General features: G+C 45.1%; 2 protein-coding genes across 4 annotated transcripts in view; one reads left to right on the top strand and one right to left on the bottom strand.

The window, feature by feature from the left end:
- flad1 (flavin adenine dinucleotide synthetase 1) overlaps window positions 1-3,721 on the bottom strand; it is a 9,107-nt gene extending 5,386 nt beyond the window's left edge. Inside the window, exons 1-3 of one of the 2 annotated variants that reach the window (XM_076109024.1) lie at window positions 3,578-3,721; window positions 2,548-2,843; window positions 301-2,399 (exon numbers count right to left, since the gene is read on the bottom strand). The gene's annotated coding sequence lies outside the window, so the exon portion shown is untranslated. The remainder of the gene's footprint in view (window positions 1-300; window positions 2,400-2,547; window positions 2,844-3,577) is intronic. The other variant, XM_076109025.1, reaches the window with a different exon arrangement.
- On the top strand, window positions 2,417-22,780 carry shc1 (SHC (Src homology 2 domain containing) transforming protein 1). Of its 2 annotated transcripts, XM_076109023.1 has the most exons (13): window positions 2,417-2,642; window positions 13,739-13,930; window positions 14,109-14,179; window positions 14,685-14,748; window positions 15,791-15,910; window positions 16,694-16,747; window positions 17,101-17,152; window positions 17,976-18,102; window positions 18,185-18,335; window positions 18,640-18,697; window positions 18,835-18,951; window positions 19,502-19,737; window positions 19,907-22,780. In XM_076109023.1, the coding sequence occupies exons 1-13, from the start codon at window positions 2,499-2,501 to the stop codon at window positions 20,033-20,035; spliced, it is 1,515 nt and encodes a 504-aa protein (XP_075965138.1). In that variant the 5' UTR covers window positions 2,417-2,498; the 3' UTR covers window positions 20,036-22,780. The 2 variants fall into 2 exon arrangements, with proteins under 2 accessions (XP_075965138.1, XP_075965136.1); XM_076109021.1 differs by lacking the exon at window positions 2,417-2,642 and having other exon boundaries at window positions 12,785-13,930.

Genomic DNA, 22,780 nt, shown 5'->3' with positions numbered 1-22,780 from the left:
TTAACTGCACATTCTATCGCGTGACAAAGTAGTGAAGTTAGCCTCATACACATTCATAAGAAATAAAAAAACTACCATAAATGATGGTTTATTGTCAATAAAGCGTAAGGTAACAAAGCTACGTAAGTCTCCTTGCTACCGGTTTGCGTCACTAGCTTCAAGCAAACGTTAGCATTCAAGTACACGTTCATGGTAGATTATAATCCGTCTATACAGCCGATTTCTCGCCACTGCCACACACTGTGAAGGAACACAATATATTGTTTCTATAATTTTGGAAACCAAACTGAGGCAACTTACTCCTGAGTCGCATATGACCTCGTTGCTTATCCAACCGTTCGGTGGGTACGTGCATTGAGGGTACACGTCACTCAAACCCCTTTTCGTAAACCGTCCAATCACAGATAAGAACGGGATCCAGAGAGGTCCGACAGCCAATCAGGTTCACGGAATTCTGTCTCGACGGTCAGCCTTTATCTACGCGGAAGTAAATATCCCGATGGTCGCAGAATGAGCAGTATGTGTCCTTTGGACAAAGTAACAAATAATAGGCTGATCAGAACAGTACCGACAACTCCTATATGTGCAAGTTTTCGCTTTGCACCATCTTCACCATGGCTGGCGTATAGCAGTGTAATACATTCTACGAAGACCTTCCTTTCTTCTTCTCTGCTGCCCAAAACATAAGCAATGAACGTCACTGTGACTCGTCTGCCTCTGCTGGCTGGAGGAGACGAGATCCGACGAGTGAACCTCCTCCACCGTCCTAATGCCATGCTGTTAGTGTTTCTCGTCTAGAGGTGGCGCATGTTGGCATGTACATGAACAGCGAGTCTGCCTCCGCGGCTCTATTGAAACAAAGTGGAAGGTGAATTTATTGTATTCCACATTGCTTTATTTGCGTGAGATTACACATGTGGTATAAGTTACATTATATGTAAGCAATTTAAAAAAAGGAGCACATTGAACTTCTGTGGGTGGTATCAATCATGCAAAGCATACTGCACAAGCACTGCATTTATGCCCACTCACCCGGATACTACCAAACAGTCATTTCAAGCAACCATTTAATGTCATGGTAAGTCTGCAAAGAAAAAGTATATGGAAGCCCTTTTCTGCTAGGAAAAGAAAATAGAAAAAGAAAGACACAATTATATCATGAAACATACTCATGATAAGTCAAAATAATGAAATAATAAATCAGAATTAAGACAAAATTCTGATATAAGTGAAAATTATGAGATATGTCAATATATAGGCCTGTAATACATTTACATCTATTATGTACTTGTTTTAGAGAGGCTTATCTGACAGATAATGCATTTTGAAAATCAAACGCACAGGTGTGACTATTAGAGTTAACAATGGCTCTGTCTGTTCCAGTGGCCCAGTAAGCCGTAACAGTGTGACAGGGAGCCAACATGTAGACTAGGAATTCAGCCATCATTTATTTCATTATTTATACCTGCGCTGTCCTTACTGTGACATGTCAAATGTTTTCAGTGACAAAGGGCCTATTGTGCATACATACATATCTATCCTGGGTGCATGTGAGCTGGTCTGCATGAGCTAAGTCAAATGTTTAGCTCATGGACATGTTCACCTGTTGGTCATTTTACTGTGTACAGTATAGTTTAGACAGAGTAACTTTAAACATGTACTTATATGAAAATCAAAACAGTGCTCATGGCAATGAGGAGACTAAGGAACTAGTGACTGAAACAAGCTTTGTTTGAAACACAGAAGGGCAAAATTGTTCAACTATTAATTTGGTCCACCCCATTTAAAACAGTGAGGAAGGTTACAGAACCGTGTGATGCAACACCATCACAAACTACAACCCACAAACTTATCAGTTGAATCAACAACTCTCTAAAACAGTTTCAACTAAAACCGAACTATATAACCTTCATGAAGGGATGATTTACTGCAGAACTGTTATATCAGACTGAATTAGTTTCAGCTAGGTGTACCTAATAAACTGGCAACTGGGTGTGTATGCCTCATATTTTAATGCACATAGGACTACCACATGTGCAATATTAAATGAATACTTCAGGGCTGCTATTACAGATGAACAAATAAGGTTGATGATGACAATACAGTGTATTTCTATTTGATTTTGTATTATTACAGGCAATTGGAGTCTTGTAGTAACTTGCGGACCAAAACATATATGGCATTTTATATTTATTGAAGGAAACTTGCGTGTTAATGCTTTTGGCGCACGATCTGGGGGTTTCTACTTTTGCGCAATGTACACTGAATCATTCGGCCAGGTGCATAACAGACACACGCACACACACACACACACACACACACAAATACAAACACACACACACACACACTCGGTAGATCCGCGGTCAGATGACGTTGCCATTTGTTCGCGGAAGTGGCTTCTGTCGTGACCGTGGAGGGGGGAGGCAGGGGGAGGAGGAAGGGAAGGAAGGAAAGAAAGAGAGAGGAAAGAAGAAAGAAGAAGTTTAGACTAATCTCTTATGAAAGTTAATCAAAACTGTGAAGCGCGCGGCGGACAAAACCACCGACCTTTTGTCCCGGTAGATGAAATTAGGCCGAAGTTTGAGCAGCGACGGCTTGGTGGGCAGGAGGGGCAACTCGAGGGAAAGGGAGGAAGAGAGCTGGTAAGTTGCTCGTTAAAGTTGACCACACTTTTGTGTTGGGGCATGGTTTTCAGATCTGTCGCGTGCTGTGCGTCAGTGTACCGCAGTTATTGCGCATGTGAAAAGTTTGAGGAAATAGTTCGCTTACCTTTTTGGTGCCTGCAGGGAAGCACTGTTCTGTAATGGAGGTATTAAGACGCTACAGTGTAGCCTGACGGGTTACTGTAACAAAAAACAAACAAAAGAATTGTTGATCATAAATGTTTAACTTCGTCCTCGCGCTGTCAGACGAGTTTTCAGGTTTCGCCTTTTGAGCTTGAGGTCTGAGTAGCTGCCAGTAGAAACATCGCAGAAACACAGCAGCACAGTCACTGATAAATGACTGTAGTTAGTTTTAAAATAGGCAATGATGACCAGTCAACCGAGCGGCCACAAGCCGACCACTCTTTAGTAAATGAATAGAGAAAAGCTCACTAACGAGCCTTTTGGTTGTACACAGAAATATCCTCAAAATTGAGTCAGAGCTGAAATGATTCATTGATGATAGAAAGTTGATTGGCAATTCATTTGATAATCAACTGTTTGAAGCCAACACTTGCTGGTTCCTTCTTCTCCAATGTAAAGATGTCCTGCTTTTCTTTGTTTCATATAATAGCTAACTGAAGATGTTTGCATCTTGGACCGTTGATCAGACAAAACAAGTCTTTTGAATAAGTCACCTTTTGAAATATTCCGATTTTTCTCTATTCTCTCATTTTATACACACAAAATGATTGAGAAAGTAATTGGCAGATAACCGTTGCAACTTTAAAACAAACCCTATAAAAAAAGGGTCAGAGTCTAACTAAATCTCTCCAAGTTGCTGTAAATTGTCAGCGAGATAAGCTATAGGCCTAATAGCCTATCAGTGCACACACACACACGGAGATCTTTTCACAATTACACAGCAATCTTACACTTTTGCTCCTCTATTCCTTCTGTGTCGAGCATATCCATAGAGACTGATCATCACAACACACCTCCGATGTGTTGAAACGGGGTCGCTGTGACTTCAGGTTCACCATGAACGAGTGAAGGACAGGCAGACTATTATGGAAACGGACTCAAGGGTATGGGGGATGATTGAGGCGACTGAAAGCAGTGGGCTCAGTGCTCTTATCAGGGTCAGCCACACCGCTCAGACCGGCAGCCCCCTGACATGATATCATATGGTGGAAGTTATCTCCGCTGATGAAACGGAGGAGAAGAGAACGTCCAATCAACAGCTGATCCCTGAAAAATTGTAGATTCAGGCCAGACGCATGTCAGGAGCCAGACAAACAAGACACATGTGCACTTACACACACACACACACACACGAAAATAACACAAACGGGAAGGACGGTCCGAGACACAACCCGTCAGTCAAAGAGGAGCATCTCGGCCACTCTATCACAACATTGGCACAATCCAAAGCCACTTGATTAAAATTGGATCTGTCCAATTCTGCTCAAACCGTATCAGTCGGAGGTGAAAGCCTTCGCCCTGATTGACGGCACAGCGTGACACTTGTGATTGTTGCAGCTTCACTTTGACAGGTGTGTGTGTGTGCGTGTGCGCTAGGGCACATAGCCATACACTCACCCTCAGACACACACAAATAGTCATTTTTTTTTGTAAGAGGTGAATGTTAGCGCTGATATTTGCCTTGAATTAGTCTTGTGATACTTGGCTATTGATAAAAACACAGTGGCGAGGTATTAAGCTGCTTTAAACATGTCGAGGCTGTTGACAGGACGTGTGTGACAGGACGTGTGTGTGTGTGTGTGTGTGTGTGTGTGTGTGTGTGTGTGTGTGTGTGTGTGTGTGTGTGTGTGTGTGTGTGTGTGTGTTCTGGAAACAAGCTGTAGGAGTTTGTTTTTGAGGTCGTAGCATGTGGTTGTCCGTCTCTACCTCGACACAATGGGACTGAGCCTCAGCTGTGTTTCCTCCTGCACTGGTCGGTGGAGTGCACCATGCTCAGCGCTCTAACCGCAGTCAATCCTGTCCTGTGCAATGTTAAGATATGAGAAGTGAGTCTAGATTGGTTGTAAATCACCCACACACAAAAAAAGCAGTCCTTAAGTCACACTGTCATGACAGTTGAGTGTATTATTTTGGATTGACTGGCTTCGATTGGTTTATGATTAACTTTGATACACACAGTTTATAAGTAGTGTGATGTAGATCCAGATCAGGGCTCCTCCCCCTCTGTCTAGCCTTAGGTGATGCGTTGGGTGTGAGCCTGAAGTTGTACCTCTGCCAAGAAAGGTCACTTTAGGGTTAGGTCAATATCAGGTCTGGAGCCGACTGGATTCTGATTTCCTCGTCTGTCTGCGGTCGAGATGTAATCTCAGTTTTATGCTTTAGATTGTTCCCTATACTAATTTCAGAGAATAATACATCACCAGTAAGATTATGATCGCTGAATTATTTTTACTGCTCTGCAAATACTGAGAGCACTTTATTTAAATATTGTAGATACAATGTACTACAAGACAAAGCAGCGATTAAAACCAACTGTTGTTTGAGCAGCTGAAAAAACAGGGACTTGGAAACATGTTTTGCTAAAATAGCTGGAAAGCTGGGATACTGCAAGATGTATTTGAATTAGATAACACAATCTAAATGGTGTAAGCAGTGTGTACGATGGAAAAAATTACTTTCTTTATGTTTATGTTTGCAGACCAGGGACTTTTTTCTATCTTTAGTGTTGCATAGAAACAGAAACCGTTTCCCTTTAGCTTTGGTTTGTGATAACGTTCACCTGTTTAGTAGTTAATGTGGAAGTACCATGACACCGGGTCTGGTTGACGTGTTTCGATACCGTTGCCAACACAATATTGGCCAGGTGGAAGATGGAACCAAGTGTTGAAGCATCTCCTTCATCCACTGTGGCTTGTATTGCACCTCAGTTGTACTTCGCTCCGGACAAAAATGTCTGCCAAATGAATAAATGTGATGTAAAATATAAATATACTTGAATTTTTTTGTATCCATACTAAAAGTTTTTTTATATCTTGCTTTGGGCAACATTAATTCCAACCCTCATTTTTTTTTTCATTTACAAATCAAGCCAAACTTCCTAAACACAACACATTGTAATGTTTTAGCACAAGCAGCCACACAAAAAAAGAAACTTTAGGATACAATTGGCAACGTTATAACTAATCAGAGAATATGTCAACAAGACCCGGTGAAGCATTCCTTTCCAACGTTTGTTACTTTTCGGTTTCAGTACTCGATGCTATTGACACGTTTGGCACTCAGACAAGCGTTTGTGTTCGACTGGGAGCTTCCGTGGAGAAACAAAGCGGTTTATGACAAATAAACTGTGGCAAAAAGGGGAAGTTGTAAGTGGAGGGAGGCCGAGAGTGGCAGCAGGAAGGGAATGATGGAAGGAGATAGAGATGTGGGAGTGTGGTTAGAGGCGGTGGAGGAGGAGGAGGGGGGGTTGGCACGACCCAAAATAGCAAGCTCACATGTTTGCTGTGTGCGTAGTGAGCTATGAAACCAGCAGAAAGGCCTCCTGCTGAATGCCTGTCTAATCTAATGCTCACCCTCACCCCTAATTCTTCAAAATGTGATTTCTCTGTCTGTACGTACGTGTGTGTTTGCACGTCTTTTTTCCAATCAGAGAGACTCTCTCTTGTCAGTTACGCCCCCCCCCCCCCCCCCCCCCCCCCCCCCCCGTCTCTCCCTCTGTGCTCATCGTCATCATTATTGTCTTTCTTGTCTCCATAATGTGAACTGATGTTGGACAGCATCTCAGGCTGGCGGTAGTCCAGAAGGGAAAAGGTCAGTGACTACTAGGCCCGTTTCAAATTTGTTGGCCTAGTGTACCTAAGGGGGTGAGTGAGGCGGGTTAAATCAGATCACACACACACACACACACACACACACACACACACACACACACACAGTATAAGAGCAGACATGGCCCTGCAGCGTGAGCGTTGGATCCAGAGCTCTGTCTCGTCCGTCTCTGACTGTTTCGTCTACTGACTTGCTGCAGCTTCCACAGTTATTCCATCTACTAGAAACAAAACGCACACTCGCTGACTCGCGTTGGACAAGCCGAGACACAAACACCCTACACATGTGGTCCTTTCAGTTAATTCCTTTCATTCCACAGAGTGTGTTTCGACACGCACGCTGGATTATTGCCTCTCTTCTCTCCCTCTAGATACTTTCTCTGTCTTTGTCTCTGTCTCTGTCTTACGTCGACGTTGTGTCTCTGTGTGCTTAACCAACGGGGCCGTTTTATATCAAGGAGGTCCCGTGACCCTTCTCCACAGCTGATCCTGGGAGCAAAGCATGCTGGGAGTCAAGTATCTGCAAGGGCGGCGTTGGAGCGTGCCGTGATTGGCTCCTTCGGTTTTTTCGTGTGTACAGTATGCTGATGTGCAGTTTGGTGTTTTTAGGGTTACAGACCCACAGGCAGCCTGTGTTGGCCAATGGAATACATGGTAAGACATTCAAATGATACAACCTGGTAATCTACAGCACAGTGTGACACAGTGGCAAAGGGGTTGCGTCTTCTCCCCACTATATGTAATATCAAAAAGACGGGTCAAAACTCCCAATTTGGCCCAATTATGTTCAAGAGGGGTTAAATATGGGTGTTTGACTTAATGACATGTACATTTAGGGCTGCATGATTACAGCAGAAATGCTCCAAATTAGTTTTCTAGACATTTCAAACATGACTACAGTTTTTATAATGATTCATTTTCAATACATCATGAAATACAGTCGAGACTTGCCCTACATTTCTGTTTTCATTTTTTATTTTTTATTTGACATTATTCAATTGTGTAGTTTTGTGAAGAAGGGGAGCTCTGTGTGACCCGTTCAGATTGCTTTCTCAGCAACGGCGGAAAACAGTGTTCTTCAACAGTTTCAAACTGAAGTCACACACGGTGTATAATCGAGCAGCCGTGTGTGTGTGTAAATAAAAACACAGAAATGTATATCCTTCAGGAAGGTAGAATTGTTGCATTAGACTGCATCACTTTTAGTCGGATGTACCGAATAAACCATCAGCTGAGTGAGTATTTCAAAAACATATAAATTCAGGATAGCACTTTAATCCTTAACTTACCAAAATATATGAAATCCCTAAATAAAACATGATCTTTTTTTTTTTGTCAACCCTAAGCCACAGTGTGTCGTGTGCTTCACTGGTTACAGGCAGGGTGCAGGCTCTACGGGCTGAGGGGGTTGTCTTCACTATCCTACCTGTGTGCTGCAAGGTGGTGGACATTTACCTCGAATGACACTCTCTGCAGTTCTCTGATGTCTATCCTTAAACCACCCCTGAGTGCACCACTCGACTGCATGATGCCGGTGCAGTGGTCAGAACGTAGTACTGCAGCGGCTGTGTGCCGGGGCGTCATTTGAGGACTCTGCTGTGTTCCTGTGTCACTCTATGGGTGGTTTCCTCTTCTCTCCGTAACGCTGCCGTCGCATCAGATGCGCTTGAATTTCGGGACCTATCAGTGGGATCTCTGCTTTCTGTTTGCCAGTTCAGAGTCACTCGGTTGTTGTTGTCGTGCTCGCCTGGTAATAACCTGTCCTTTTCCCCTGGAGAGCTCTAGCCGTGTAGTAACAGCCAGTAGGGAATGTTTACACTTTCTTTTTTTAATTTGTCCACTTTCATCAAGGTTATATTGACCTCATGTCACTCTCTGCTCATAGGGTGAACCCTCGTCCTCTGTCTGTCTCCATCCTCCCTCTCTCTCTCCCTCTTTCACTCTGTTTCTCAGGTTACCAAATATGAATAAGGGAGGAGACTTGAATAGCCGACATTGACAACCCCCCCCCCTCCACACATATGCACACACAAACACCCCCTCCCTTCCTCCCTATCCCCATCTCCCCATGGAGTGTGTGCATTAATGTGCAGGAGTGTGCATACACATGTACACAATGAGCGAGGCTGCAGAGAGGTTTGGGGGAAGGGGAGGAAACAGGAAGGAGGTAGGATGGGAGAAAAAGGAGATGGGGAGGGCAATGGCAGCAGCGAGTGTGTGTGAGACAGAGAGAGAGAGAGACGGTAAGAGAGAAACTGTGAGGCAGCATCACCCACCCAGACTGGGAGGAGGGGAGGACAGACAGCGTGCCCGTCCCTCTGACAGACAGAGGTGAAAGTGGGAATGAGAGACAGACGTGAGGGGAGAAGAGGAGCACAATGAAGGAGTGCCATTGTCCAGCCTGGCAACACTGCCATTTCACCATCTGCTGAGAGAGGGAGAGAGAGAGAGAGGGGGAGAGAGAGAGAGAGAGGGAGGAGGGAAGTAAAGAGAAGAGGAGGCAGCCAAACGGAGGAGAGGATAGATGGAGAGGAGCTGCCGGCAGTGACTTTGTGAATTGATCGAGCGGATCAGAGGAGAAGCACGTTTTTCAGGGAGTGGACGGACGGAGAGACAGAGAGAGGAAGGAGAGGACGGAGGACCGGACAGTCTGAGGCTGTTTAAACATTAATGTGTTCTCATGTGAATATGGAGCCCAGCTTTAGATGACCCACCATGGATTATCAACTGTATGCTTTTTAATCCACAACAGGAACTATTTATGCTTTGCCATTCATAAAAAAGAAAAGTCTTGGGGAAATTGATTTAGACTCACTTTATACAGAACAATTTAAATAACTTTTTTTTGTTTTTTGTAAATATAGATTCTCTTTGGGACTTCTGATTTTGTATTCTTTATGTGCGTATTCTGCAGGATGGGAAACAATAATGATCTTTGTTAGCTGCTGCAGAGAATTTTCAGGGTTTTTCTGCAAGTTTTCTAAACATCAGTGTTGTCTTTTAGAAGTAAATGTAGTTGTTGTTGTTGTTGTTGTTGTTGTTTATACTGTTGTTAGAAAAGTGATTTATTGTACTTTTTGAAATAATATCAGACGTACAGTTTGACGTTCCCTAGCCGGAGTCAGTGCATGCAGCCGACGTGGGATGTCAACATTGATTGGGTTTTATTGCTGGCGCGACGCCGGTCAAACTTTGATCGTTGTCTGAAACCTAATTGATCTTTCTGCTCGTCTTTAGTTTTTCCTGCAGTTGTCTGATAAAAAAAAAAGTTGTCTAATGTGGAGCCTTTGATGCAGCAAACTAATTGCTGTCATGTGATTCGACAAAGCAGTTATCTCTTTGTCTGACGATTTCTGCAGTTGTCAGGACTTCTCAGTGTTTATCCTCCGCAGGCGTCTCTTTTTTAATGTCTGTTGCCATAGCGACGGGCAGCAGCTGCAGACAGAACAAGATGTAAAGTTCGGTTTTTTTCTTTGTCTTTTAAAGAAACGGTGCTGTTTCATTAGTTCACTGTATATATTTAGTAGATAAGAGGCGGTAGACTTGTTACATGATTGTGTGCAGTTTTTAGACTTTCTTCTGTAGACAGGGTTGTTCTCTAGACGGTCTTTGTCTACGCGGAGCTCGCCAGACTCCCAGAATCAGGATTGTTTCAGGTCACCTGTCTCCCCCTCCCCACCCTGTGTAGTCTTGTGCGAGTCGGCGCAGCCCCGCTTGTCCTGATCTCACCTTTTATCACCGGCAACCATCTTCATCAGTCAATGCTGATGGGGCCATTATCAGGACTGACTGGATGATCGCACTGGTTTCTCTTGTACCTATCGCTCTGTTCAGCTGCTCGGGGCCCCTTGGCCCCTAATCACCGATCATTAGGAGTGCTATGTTTGTGACACTCTGTTCCTTTTTTCTGTCTGTGTGTGGGTGACCTGAGGGTTTCTCCTCATGTAGAGGGTAATTTCCTCTGCAGTCACCTGACCTACACTGTGTTCTGTGCACTAACACACCTGGACAGTCCTCTCTAATGTCCATTTCTGTTGGATCTTTTGCCTTTAAAAAAAAAATGCTAATTCCTTCTCAAGTCTAGTTTCTGGTTTTATTCGGAGTGTGACGGACTGTTTTCTTTGTTCTGCATGCTCTTTGATTGTCCAACTACCGGGTGTCTCTTTGTGACTTTTCCAGCCATACTTCTTTCCAGCTTTTCTGGAGATCATCCCAGAGCCTGTCTGGCAGTGTGTGAGTATGACTGGATCCTCCATGGTGCTTTTTGGCCAAGACCAGACGGACGACTAGCTAGAATTGCTAGACAGTCCCTCTGCGGTGCTAGACTGGTGTAGGCGACTGTTCCTTTGCCATGCGTCCAGCGCCCACGACAAGCTGGTTTGCTGTACTTCAGACACAGTTAACTTCTGAAACGTTAGTGTGCGGAAAAATCAACCTCCTCGCTTGGCGTCGCTGAAACATCGGTGCAAAAAAAATTTACGGCGCTGTGTAAGTGGTCTAGGAAAAGTAAACGTGTGTAAACCTGGATCTCCTTTTGAGGAAGTAAAGGTCAAGAGGTTGTAAATCAGACGAGTGTGCCGGCCGGCCGGCTTGCTGCAGGACTGTAGGTGGAGCCTCGCCTCCTACTGAGGGCAAACTGTTTTGTTTGTGCTACTTTGGGACGCTGCGAGAGACTGTTACTGTACACGGACTGTTGTTTGCCTTCTAGGTTGGACTATGCAGAACATGAGATGGTGTGTGGCGTCTGTTCAGTAGTGTGTTCTAGAACTGAGAGCTAACCTGCTGCTTGATAAGCACTGCCTTAGATAAGGAAGGAAGCGGTTCCAAAGTATAACACTTGGCCTGTTCATATCAATATGGCGCTGTGTCAACGCTCTTCTCTCAGGTAACTGACTATAATCTGGGCTTGTTGTTTGAACCGGCGCAGTAATAAAGTAGCAGGGTGAGAAGAGAGGTGCGTAGAGAGATCAGCATAACAACAAAGTGCAGTTTTTAATAGAGCCTTTCCAGCTGGGTGAATGAGTTCACGTTCAACTCCGGCATCGTTCAGGGAACCCTGGGTTTGGAGTTCAAAACCGACAAATCAGGTCTCATTACCGTCACAAGCCCACCGGTAGTCGTCATCAGCCAATGACCTACATTCTCCGGTGTTACATCACCACCGTGCTACTGCAGTGTGTGTGTCACTGTGCCAGACAACATCTCAGACTCTACCTATCACTATCTAATGGTGCTCCAGAAATAAAAAAAAGTATAAAAAACATCTTAACCGAGGTGGCCAGTTTTAGGAAACACACTTGAACCAAGGCAGCCTCGCTTGTTTTAGCCATATCAGGAACTTCTGTCAGGAACGGGCCCAACACGGCCCAGTCTTAAGTCCCAACTTCTTTTCTTTCTGATTTCTACTGGTGTCTATATACCATGCCGAGCCTCTAGCCATCCCTTGACGTTAGCGAGGCAGGCAGACAGACAGGGTTCACCATTAATACATTCGATAAAGGGGAGTGTTAAACAGGACAGCCTGGAGAACGGGCGGGCATACGAGGGAGGGGGGGAGGGAGAGATCATCTGGAAGAGGAGAGAGGAAGTGGTGGCGCGGGAGAGGGCGGAGGCGCTGGAGAGACAGAGATCGGCAGAGTACATCGTGTGGAGGAAGAGAGAGGGCTTCCAGGAGAAGACAGGAGACAGAGACAAGGGAGGAAAGAGTGCAGAGAAAGTACCAGAAGTAATCTGGAAGAGGAGAGAAGACGAGGAAGAAGGAGACGCGGGGAGGGCCATTCAGAGAGGACATGAAACCATTTGGAGGAAGAGAGAGAGGGAGTAAAAGATTTGAGGAAATAGGTGTTAAGGAAAGCGTGCTGCGTTCGATACTAGCCATACATCAGTAAGCTCTCTCTCTTCTTTAGCAGTTCTGGGCTTCATTGAGCTCTGCAGGTGCTCGCTGTAGGATCGACCAATTAGAGCTGTGCATTGTTTGTGTGTGTGTGTGTGTGTGTGTGTTGCTGCCGTGTTCGTGCGTGCAGCCCCGTTGCGATCCCCTCGTTGGCTGCTAATAGGATTTTTATGGGCACACGTCAAGCAGGATAGAGCTGCCAAAGGGGAGCCGCTTCACACATGCACGCGTTTGCGCCTGCCAACACACACACACACACATACACACACACACACACACACACATACACACACATACACAGATAATCTAAGAAGCATTGTGGGCAGGGAAGGTTTAGACTTCCTCACACGCATGTAAAGACATCACGTACAAGAGCGCAGCCCTCAGTGCAGTGAGACACATGGCGGGGGAGGGAGGGAGGAGGGGGCGTTGAGAGACAATCACTTGTGTTGATTCTCCATGGTGCTGCCGACAGCTGGATAACTGGCCCTCGCTGTTAAGTTGGGACAAGAAAACTCACAGATATTGTTTTACACGATGGCAAAATGAACGGTTTGTGGCGCGCTAACACCATTTCATCATCATCAGTCCCTGGGAACACAATGAACACTGGTGCAGATTTAAAAAGTGAACGGAGGACAACATGATCTGCCCTGGTGCACTAAAAACAAAACTTTCTACCATTAACTGGGACACGCCACTTTTCGTCTGCGCTTTTTGTCATTCTGCTTTCACTGTGGATGAAGCCGTTTTTAAAGCAGTTTGGTTTCGGTCGCCTGGTAATGAGTGGAGGACAGACAACCAGACAGATGGATGCAGCTCTTACGCCGAGAGACACAGACAGATGGCTGTGTGTCCTTTTAGAGAGAAACTTTGAATACTGAGACAAAGAGACTTTGATTGAATCACTAGAGCCTGTTTCGGACTTCTGCGGATACAAAAACTGACACTGTAGATTCATTATGGAACTCGTCCCAAAAACCAAGTACACCCACTTTCGGAGTGAGTCGCTGAGCTCAACTGATGAAACAAACTCCAATCCATCATCGTTCCCTCCTTCCAGTCCTGCCACCCCGCTCACTCCCTCCCCTGGTTTACCTTCTTCTCTCTCCTCCTCGTCTCTCACTCCTATCTTGCCCCCGTCTTCTCCCCGCCCGGCTGAGAACAGCCCCACCACCCTCTGCTCCTTCTTCCCCAGGATGGGGTCCCTTCGCCTGGGTGTCTCTGCCACTCTCCTCCCAGGACTCAAGGCCTCAAGCAGGCTGCAGCAGCCTCGTGCTCCGGTCGAGTTCTACGGGGGCAGCCGGAGCAGCTTCAGCTCCTCCCCTCCGCTTCATCACCCAATTCCCCCTTTAACCGCTCCTTCTCCCCCTCCTCGACCTCCTCTGCAGGACATGAACCGGCTGGGAGGGGCGTCCAGGAAGGCCCGGGCGGAAGCGTCGGCCAGGAAGGCCCGCGTGGAAGGAGGGCAGCTGGGAGGAGATGAGTGGACGCGCCATGGCTCCTTTGTCAACAAGCCCACCCGCGGCTGGCTGCACTCCGACAGTGTGGTCAGCACCACCGGTGTTTCCTACAGTGTACGCGTAAGTGATTGGCACACTTCTTTCGTTCCAGACAGTTTCTTTGCTTATATACACCCTCCTCGAAATGCGTAAAGAACTGCCTTTGCTTTCTTCCTCTGTTGTGTTCCATCTGTCCAATGTGACGGTGATGCAGGAAATGTCTGGATGCTAATGTGTTGCCTTCCTGTTTCCTGTGCAGTACATGGGGTGCGTGGAGGTGCTACAGTCAATGCGGGCGCTGGACTTCAACACCAGAACTCAGGTCACCAGGTGAGATTGCACACAGCTCATGCGTTGCTGGCTTGCCATTTCTCTCATTTAATCTCGCGTTTGTGTTCATGTGGGGGGGGGCGAGACGGAGGACGTGTGCTCAGACTTAGAGGAACACCGCTCACCTCTCATATATTTATGTCTGCTTACCTTTTATTTCTGTCCCGCTGCTGCTCTCTTTTCCTTGCTTGCTTGTTTCTCCCTTGAGTTAGTGTCTAACTGTGTGTGTTCATACGTGCGTGTGTGTGTGTGTGTGTGTGTGTGTGTGTATACACGCCTGCAGCTCTCCCAGCACCTAAATTTGAATGTTCTGGAATCCTGGTGGTTTCCTTCTGGTTTCCGTAGTGATGTTTGTCTCCATGGCAAAGACGAGCACAGTCTAGGGACGACAAATTCAATCACCCGCCGCCAGATCCCATTTAATCCACATAAATTGTGATTCAGGGAAGGTGTGAGGGTTAATGATATATGCTATTACAACACTTGCATGTTGTCAATGTTTCAGGGAGGCAATCTCTGTGGTGTGCGAGGCCGTGCCCGGAGCCAAAGGAGCCCAGCGCAGGAGAAAGGTACACAGCATGTACACGAGCACACACCCTTACACGGCATTATTTATTTATATGGCTTAAGTGGGCAGCAGTGGGAAAGGTTCTCTGCATAAGAGCTAGATTTAGCTTGATTGTCCACTCTGTGGTCAGTTGGCTATTCAGTCACACACTCTCCCTCTTACACACACACACACACACACACACACACATATCTTGATTTAGGATGATTGTACACTTCTGCGGTTAGTGGGCTACTCGCAGGTAATTACCAATCACTCTCTGGTCTCCCTTTTCCCGCCCTCTTGTCACAAGGGAGGCTGGAGAGGTGGAGTAGTAGTTTGTGAGGAGCCACTGTCAAGCCAAAGAAGCATTGCAGACGAGCAGACACAGCCGACAGTCTGCGTGTGTTTAGACTGCGTGTGTCTGTGTACAGTATTCCTATAAAACTCCAAACATCCACCCAAACAGTCCATAAAACAGGTGGCTAAATCCAGCGGCCTGTTGCCGTAGTCTGATTTGAGCAAGGAATGTCTGGCGCACCATACAAAACACAGTTAAAGGATGTAAACTAGAATAGCTAAAAACCAGTCCGGTCCCTCTGGTTTGGCTGGGCTGAGGTCAGTGTGGCTGAGCACGGGCGTCCTGCCCTGATGCTGTTTTTCTCACAGCGTACGCCAAATATTCTGGAGCAGATATGGATGAAAGCCATGAGAACAGGAGGAGGTTCGGGATAAACGGGCTGGCACAATAGTGCTGGCGTGGTCTGCCTGATGCTCTTGGCCCAGCCTTCAGTATGTGAGCTGTCCTGTCTGCTCTCTATTGGTCACAGTTGGCCTCGGAGACAGGATCACGTTCACAATTGCAGCTGTTCTTCCACTTCCACACACACACACACACACACAGGCAGGCCTGTCCACACATACGCCCCCAGGCTCATGCACAGGCAGGGAGGACTCGATGGACTACTGCGCCTTGTTAAGTTAAAAGAAAAAAAGAAGGCCTGTTTTCTGTTTGTGCACCTTGTTTGTTTTTTACTCACGGACCGCATCCCTGTCCTTCGCAGCCCTCCTCTCGCTGTATGACATCCATCCTGGGGAAGAGTAATCTGCAGTTTGCCGGCATGACAATCAGCCTCACCATCTCGACCAGCAGCCTCAACCTGCTGGCCGCCGACTGCAAACAGGTAAGACTGAAACCAGCCCACTCTTGGAGCTGCTTTTGTGCGAATTCTTCCTCAAAAACTCCGTCGCTGACGTAGATTTGTCCCCGATCGCCAGAGATTTGACTGTGAGTCAAAGATGCATCTGATTGATGGAGCTCTGTTGTGGCCAGAGGTATGTTTGGTATCCAGAGTGCACTTAGCCTGTGCAGTTGACTGAAGCAGAGTAAAGCTGAGGATCTCTCTGCCTGAGGGACTTCATGTGGATTTAAGGATTATACAGACTTACTTTTTTAAAGGCCAGGTTCTCCACTTTGTTTGCCTCATTTATTCTGGACGCAGCGCAAATCACTCCTAACCATCGTCTCTACTCCTGCATCACCGCGGGGCAGGATGTGATCCTCCGTTTATGAGTTAATAACTGCTGAAAGATGTTTATTTCTTTTGGGAGATGGTGTACAGCAGTGCAGTGCGCCCTCATTAACACGTAGCACAAAGAAACGTATCTTGCAAATATGTCCATTCACAAATAAAGCCACGGATATTGACCGCACATTGTGCACGGCGCATTAGCTAGTGTTGATGTTGTTATTGATCCAACATGGGGCGGTTATTGCAGACTGTTAAAAAGGTGTTCCATCCGCGGTCCCACTCTCTGTTGCAGTTGATGCCTCTCAATGGAGGGGAAAAAGCACTTTTCTCAGTAATGATTCCACATTTGTCTCTCCGTCCACATGCTTTCATCTCACTTCCCACATACTTCATGTCACCCACATGCTCTCCTTCTGTCTCTCTCTCTCTCCACAGATAATCGCCAATCATCACATGCAGTCCATCTCCTTCGCCTCTGGAGGAGACCCAGTGAGTCACTCTCTCAGCTCAATCTCACTCTGGCCTTTTTCCATCTTTCTTCAGCCTGCATATCCTTCCTTCCTGTCTTCTGTCATTGTCTATTCCTATGAATGCCACTCACTCCATTACTGTCTCGCTGGTCTGCAGTCTCTCTCTCTCTTCGGAGCTTGATCTTGTTACTTCCTGTCTCTTCTCTTTCAGCTCAATGCTTTTTTAGCTTCTATTATGACTGTAGCTTTTGCTTTATCTCTTTCTTCTTGTTCTTTTCAACCTTTCTATCCTAAACCTGCCCTTCACTTCGTCTTCCAATCCATTTTCCCCCTTCCCCTCCTCCCCTGACTGTTTTACCCTGTCTCCCTCAGGATACAGCTGAGTACGTAGCATATGTGGCCAAAGACCCAGTCAACCAGAGAGGTGAGAAGAAACAGAAAAATATGACACCTTTCCTCAGGCAGCAACTGGCAAAATAGACACTTTAAAAATAACGTGTCGCTTCAGTACATGAGTTGCACATTTTCTCTCTTCACTCTGTCTCATTGGATAGCAATACAGATGTTGACATTGCACTTTCAGCAATTCCTGTAAATTATTTAATACAAACGAGTCATTTTATGACATCAATTGTAATGAATAAATGAATCCTATTAAATAGATGATATGGCTCTATTTATTTCTTACTCACCATTTGAATTTTGCACACAGCCCACTGGAGACATTACAGACTCAGTGAGCAGAGTGAAGGAAGATAACGGTACATTTACCAGCAAATGGGCATAGCAAGTACCAGGACTGTTTTTAATTGTTTGGCACAGTCTGCTTTATTATTGCTTATGTGCTAAATATATAATTGTCCATGCAATGATGGCAAATACAAAGGACAACAAACACTGTTCTCAGGAGCAACAAAACGATATATATTGAAAATAATTTGTTCATCTGCGTTACGGTTCTACCAACACACAACACCACTTTAAACATTCCTCATGTTTTCTATGTAATCCTGTCATTTTAGGGAAAACTGGTAGGTAAGGTGAATGGCATGGATTCTTTCTTAAAAGAAATGACTGCCAATGTGTCCTCTAGCCAGGCACATGTACATGAATGTACTGTTGCTGAAAATGCACAAGCGTGAACAATTTGATACTTTGCCTGCAGTTCGACAAACGGAGTACATATTTCATTCGAATACGTGTTGCTACAGCTTCCTTATTAGTCGTTTGTGCCTCCTCTCCTTCAGCGTGTCATATCCTGGAGTGTTCAGAGGGTTTAGCCCAGGAAGTCATCAGCACCATCGGTCAGGCCTTTGAACTGCGTTTCAAACAGTACCTAAAGAACCCCCCCAAACTGGTCACACCTCATGACAGGTAAATGTGAAAAATGTCCCTCAATGTGAGCTTATGTTTGTATTTCGTCGCCCATAATCTATATCTGCCCGTTTTCTCTCAGAATGGCTCCGTTTGACGGCTCTGCATGGGAGGAAGAAGAAGATGATGAGGCCGCTCCACCTCCTGACGTCCCTTACTATAATAATTTCCCTGGAAAACAGCCTCCCCCTGGTGGACTGATTGACATGAGGACCCGCCCAGGTGCCACGCTGGTGAGAAAACTGCACATACACACAACTCATACGCATGCTTCAACACATCTAAGCACCACTCCCACTGCAGTTAAGAGAAGATACACTTGAAAGGAATTTAATAACTGTACAGAAAGTGTCAGACTTGCCTAGCTCTGAGCCTAGGACACTAAAAGGCAATCGCAGTTGCGTGGTTTGTGATAGATAAATCATCATTTAACCTTTTGTAACCCTTTTAATAGGAATCTATTTGTGTATGGATACAATATGTATGCCCACATGTGGCTGTGACTCATTATTTGTTTATATGCCTCTGTGTTTGCAGCCTTACGGACAGCCAGGCCAGAATGACATTCACAAGCAGCCTCTGCCGCCTCTACCAGGTGAGTCTCTGTCTGTCCTGTCTGTCTGCATCTGTCTTTTTTGCTTTGTTTTAGCTTGTCGTGTCTTGTTAAAAGAACATGTAATGTGCCACGGTCACTGGTCTTTTTTCCCATTCTATTCTTTCTTCTTCTTCTAGTGGGTGCCAAAGAAGGCGGAAGGGAACTGTTTGATGACCCTTCATATGTCAATGTGGACAAACCCCGCCTCCCAGTTGCAGCTAATGGAAATGCTCACAGAGATGCTTTTGACATGAGTAAGTGCCTTTAGCCAGTCCACCCATGTTGTGTTGGGAGTATCATACCAGTCAAGTTGAAATGGACTGCTGTCTCAACACACTGAACAGTGGAGGTAGACAAAATCATTTTTTACAAGTGACAAGATGTGTGCATTGAAATCAAAATGACCAGAATTACTAGTAACACAAACATGCAGTTGTTTCACCATGTGGCGGGTGTAAGGGCTAATTGTTGACTCAGGAGAAGAGCAGAGTAGTGTGTACTGTACAGACGGGCTAATTGAAGAGTGGAGCTGCCCACAGATGTCAGTCTTGGAGGAAGATAAGGGAATTAGAATGCCTTTGTCCATTACAGGGCCATTTTATGTAACAAGATTGGTCGACTGCGCAAAGCTTTTCGCATTAAAGACGCAGTCCACTATCGGTGTTTAGCATGCGACTGTCAAATAATGTGGTTCGCTTGGACAAGGTCCAGTCATTTGGGTTCTAAATGGAAAGAAGAAGACAATGTTTGCTATATATACAGAGAAATGCAATATTACAAATGTATGTGTGTTTATTTTTTAAGAGCCATTTGACGATGCCCTGGGAGTCTCTGTGACGACGGCGCCCCCTCTGGTGCAGCAGCTGCTGTGCGAATCCTGGTTCCACGGTAGCTTAAGTCGCAGGGAAGCAGAGAGGCTGCTGACCCGCGACGGAGACTTTCTGGTCCGAGAGTCTGGGACAACGGCCGGACAGTACGTCCTCACGGGACAGCAGGGGGGTCAGCCCAAACACCTGCTACTAGTCGACCCAGAAGGAGTGGTGAGTCAGGGAGGGAGGAGGAGAAAATAAGGGCAGGAGGGATTACAAAGGGGAGGGAGAGGCAGGAATGGTCAGGGGCCATTTTGTAAGTAGTGTTTTCCTAACATGTAGCTGTATAGGTTTGTATGCAAATGTGCCTTTTAATGCTTTTTTTTCTTTTGTCTTTTAGGTCCGTACAAAAGACCATCGGTTTGAAAGTGTGAGTCACCTGATCAGTTACCACATGGACAACAGACTCCCCATCGTCTCAGCTGGGAGCGAAGTGTGTCTGCAACAGCCAGTAGAGCGCAGAGCCTGACAATACACACACACACACACACACCAATGAATTTACTCCACCAAATATACACACGCTCCTGCAGCAATTCATCACAAGACAAACACACCTTTGTATGCTATAACACACACTTCAACGCTACCCTTAACACACACATGCAGTAATACATATGCACACACCATTGCAAAGAAAGCCGAAAAAGAATCACCAGTTTCTTTGTAAAATCCCTCACTTGCTGCTGTTGCTTCATATTCCTGTCCTCTCTGAAAGCCAAACTGTGACCTGCAGTCTTCTACACCAAACAACTATCAGGCGCATCACTCCTCAACGGAGAAGCACTGCTGCAATTTCTCAACAGCCTACTGTGAACCAGGGAGGAGCCCTTTGCTAATTTCCGAAAGGGCAGAAAACAAATGCAATTTTTTTTTTTTTTTTTTAAAGGACAACAAAAATTCTTAACATGCGATAATGAAAAAAAAAAAAAAAAAGAACATTTTACTAATACATGGAATCTTGTACAAAAAAATTTGTAGAACTGAAACGTGAAGAAAGGAGCATAAATGGGACAACGAATGAGATTTTCAGTGCTTTTAAGCATTTGTTGTTTCATACGGGGAAATGATTTCCCTCCTCAGACGGTTGCTGGAGCGTGTTAGGCAAAACACAAACTGGATGGTAACGGTTCGTTGTTTCCGAGACAGACCCAGGCTCGAGCATGAACTCTCCCCTCAAGTGTCACTGGAGCACTTCAGCAGCAAACCTGACTTTGAAAAAAAAAACAAAAAAAAAAACATGGTGAATATGCATTAATGAGTTTGCTTCCAATCCAATCAGGAGGGCCACCCTACCCCCAACCACTCCCCTTCTAAGGACTTTGAACTTCAACCACCTCCAGTGATACCTGTATGCATAACTGGGGGACTGCTATACCAATGACCACGTTCTCTTTTTATTTCCATCTGTTATCTTGGGACTCATTCCTTGTTGGACATTCTGAGTTGAGGAGGATCTAAACAGCTCTATCTCCCTAATCCCTCCGTAAACACAGTTACACATACACCTTTAAGAACACACACGGTCTGCACCACCTGTCATGCCAAAGAACATGAACTCGGTCGCTAACAGCGGAGAAAGCCGTGACAATTATCAGTGTGCTTACAGCATTGGGAGCAAGTTTAGATTTTAGAAAGCAAATGAAAATAAGCCTGTTTTAGAGGGGAGAAGAATCGATGCGGTTATGCCTGAATACATCATTAAAATGGAGATTTTTAAAGTAAATTGTGCGATGATGTCACCCACAAGAACAGCTACATTACGAAGAGCATCACTTTGACCTGTTGCTTTTCATTGACACCTTAGTATGTGTTTTGCACTGACAATCAAGGGTTGTGTCTTTGCAGAGGATTCTGACTGAAAGCGAAGGAGAGTAGTTAAAGAGGGGCCCCTTTAAACGTTGGCTCATGAGAAACGTTGAACAGTCTCAGAAATGAATTTCCCTCTGCAAAAAAAATGATGCAAAATATGTCATTGTAACCGGTTAGGTAGTTTTGTGTATCGTGATGTTGCTTTCATTTGTAATCACTTGAGGGAATAATGACCTTTTTAAAGAAAAAAAAAAAGAAAAGAAAAAAAAAGTGGTTTGGGGGAGCATTGCTAATGTTAAGCCAAATGTTGTTGATGCTGTTTTCAAAAACTTGAGGATCGGGGGGGGGGGGGAGTTCACGCTATTGTTTCTCCTGTCCTCTTCTTCCCCCCTCAGTTCATGATGTTGTTGTTGTTTTTTAATATATTTTTAATTGTGCCTTGTTTCTTCAATGCAGTCTCGTCACTTCAATGCAGTCACCTTATGTACTTAATTCAAATGTAGTGGACTACAGGAGAATCTTACACAAGCCTCTCAGTTAAACAAAGACACTGCAAAAATGACGCTCCAATAAACACACAAACGGATCCAGTGATGGCAATCTCCTCTGATGCACATTCTTGCATACAGCTTATAGTCACAGATACTTGATGTCACCTTCAGGGTGGGGTTATTTCCTGACCATCTGTATATAACATTCACTTTTGACTGGTCAGCTTAGTATTGGATCCTTGTTCTCATAGTTGTATCTTTAACGGCGTAATTGATAAGTAGCACAGACACCAGAGTGCTGAGGTAGCTCTTCTTAAAGACAGTTGTCAAAGAGATCGAGGCCAAACTCTTGAAATATGAGAGGGAATCTTTTTACTGTCGACTAGTCCTCAGATTATATGTGAGCCCGGTTCAGGGTCTAACATGCACGCACACAAACACTCGTACGAGAGTGACATCTGGGTCAGTCAGGTACTCGCACTCAGCCTGTTCAGGTGTTTGTAGGTCTGAGATGGGAAAACCAGAGCTTTAAGATCTGCCATTACTGTGTGTGTGTGTGTGTGTGTGTGTGCTGAAACACACCCACCTGCCCCTCTGCATGATTAGTGACCCAGTCTTGTGCTGTCATCGCTCATCACAGATGCCTTTGTTGCATGAAAATCCTTTAAAAAAAAAAAAAGTGTTATTTGTTGTTGGTGGTGGTGATAGTGTTGTTGATGATGTTGTTGTACTTTTTAAGTTGTGAAAGCCAAAGTTTACTTTCAAATAGCGTGCACAGATATTCATTTTTACTTTATACGTTTCTGTTTTAATACTTTTTTTTTTTTTGTTTGTTTGTTTATAGGGAAACATTTCTGTTTACACCTGTATCTGAAAATATAGATTGCATATATAAATACGTATATCATTCA

This window comes from Anarhichas minor, unplaced genomic scaffold (genome assembly GCF_050575085.1).
Source record: "Anarhichas minor isolate MPS153535 unplaced genomic scaffold, ASM5057508v1 ptg000041l, whole genome shotgun sequence".
Classification (NCBI taxonomy): domain Eukaryota; kingdom Metazoa; phylum Chordata; class Actinopteri; order Perciformes; family Anarhichadidae; genus Anarhichas; species Anarhichas minor.
The sequence above is the reverse complement of the archived record's forward strand: the minus strand, read 5'-3'. Positions and strand labels throughout refer to the sequence as shown.

Excerpts from the sequence above, each read along its gene's own strand:
- shc1 (XM_076109021.1), top strand. The coding sequence starts at position 13,310 with ATGGAACTCGTCCCAAAAACCAAGTACACCCACTTTCGGAGTGAGTCG. Across the intron at positions 17,153-17,975 it reads AGACCCAGTCAACCAGAGAG|CGTGTCATATCCTGGAGTGT; the intron begins GTGAGAAGAAAC and ends CCTCTCCTTCAG. Across the intron at positions 19,738-19,906 it reads TAGTCGACCCAGAAGGAGTG|GTCCGTACAAAAGACCATCG; the intron begins GTGAGTCAGGGA and ends TTTGTCTTTTAG.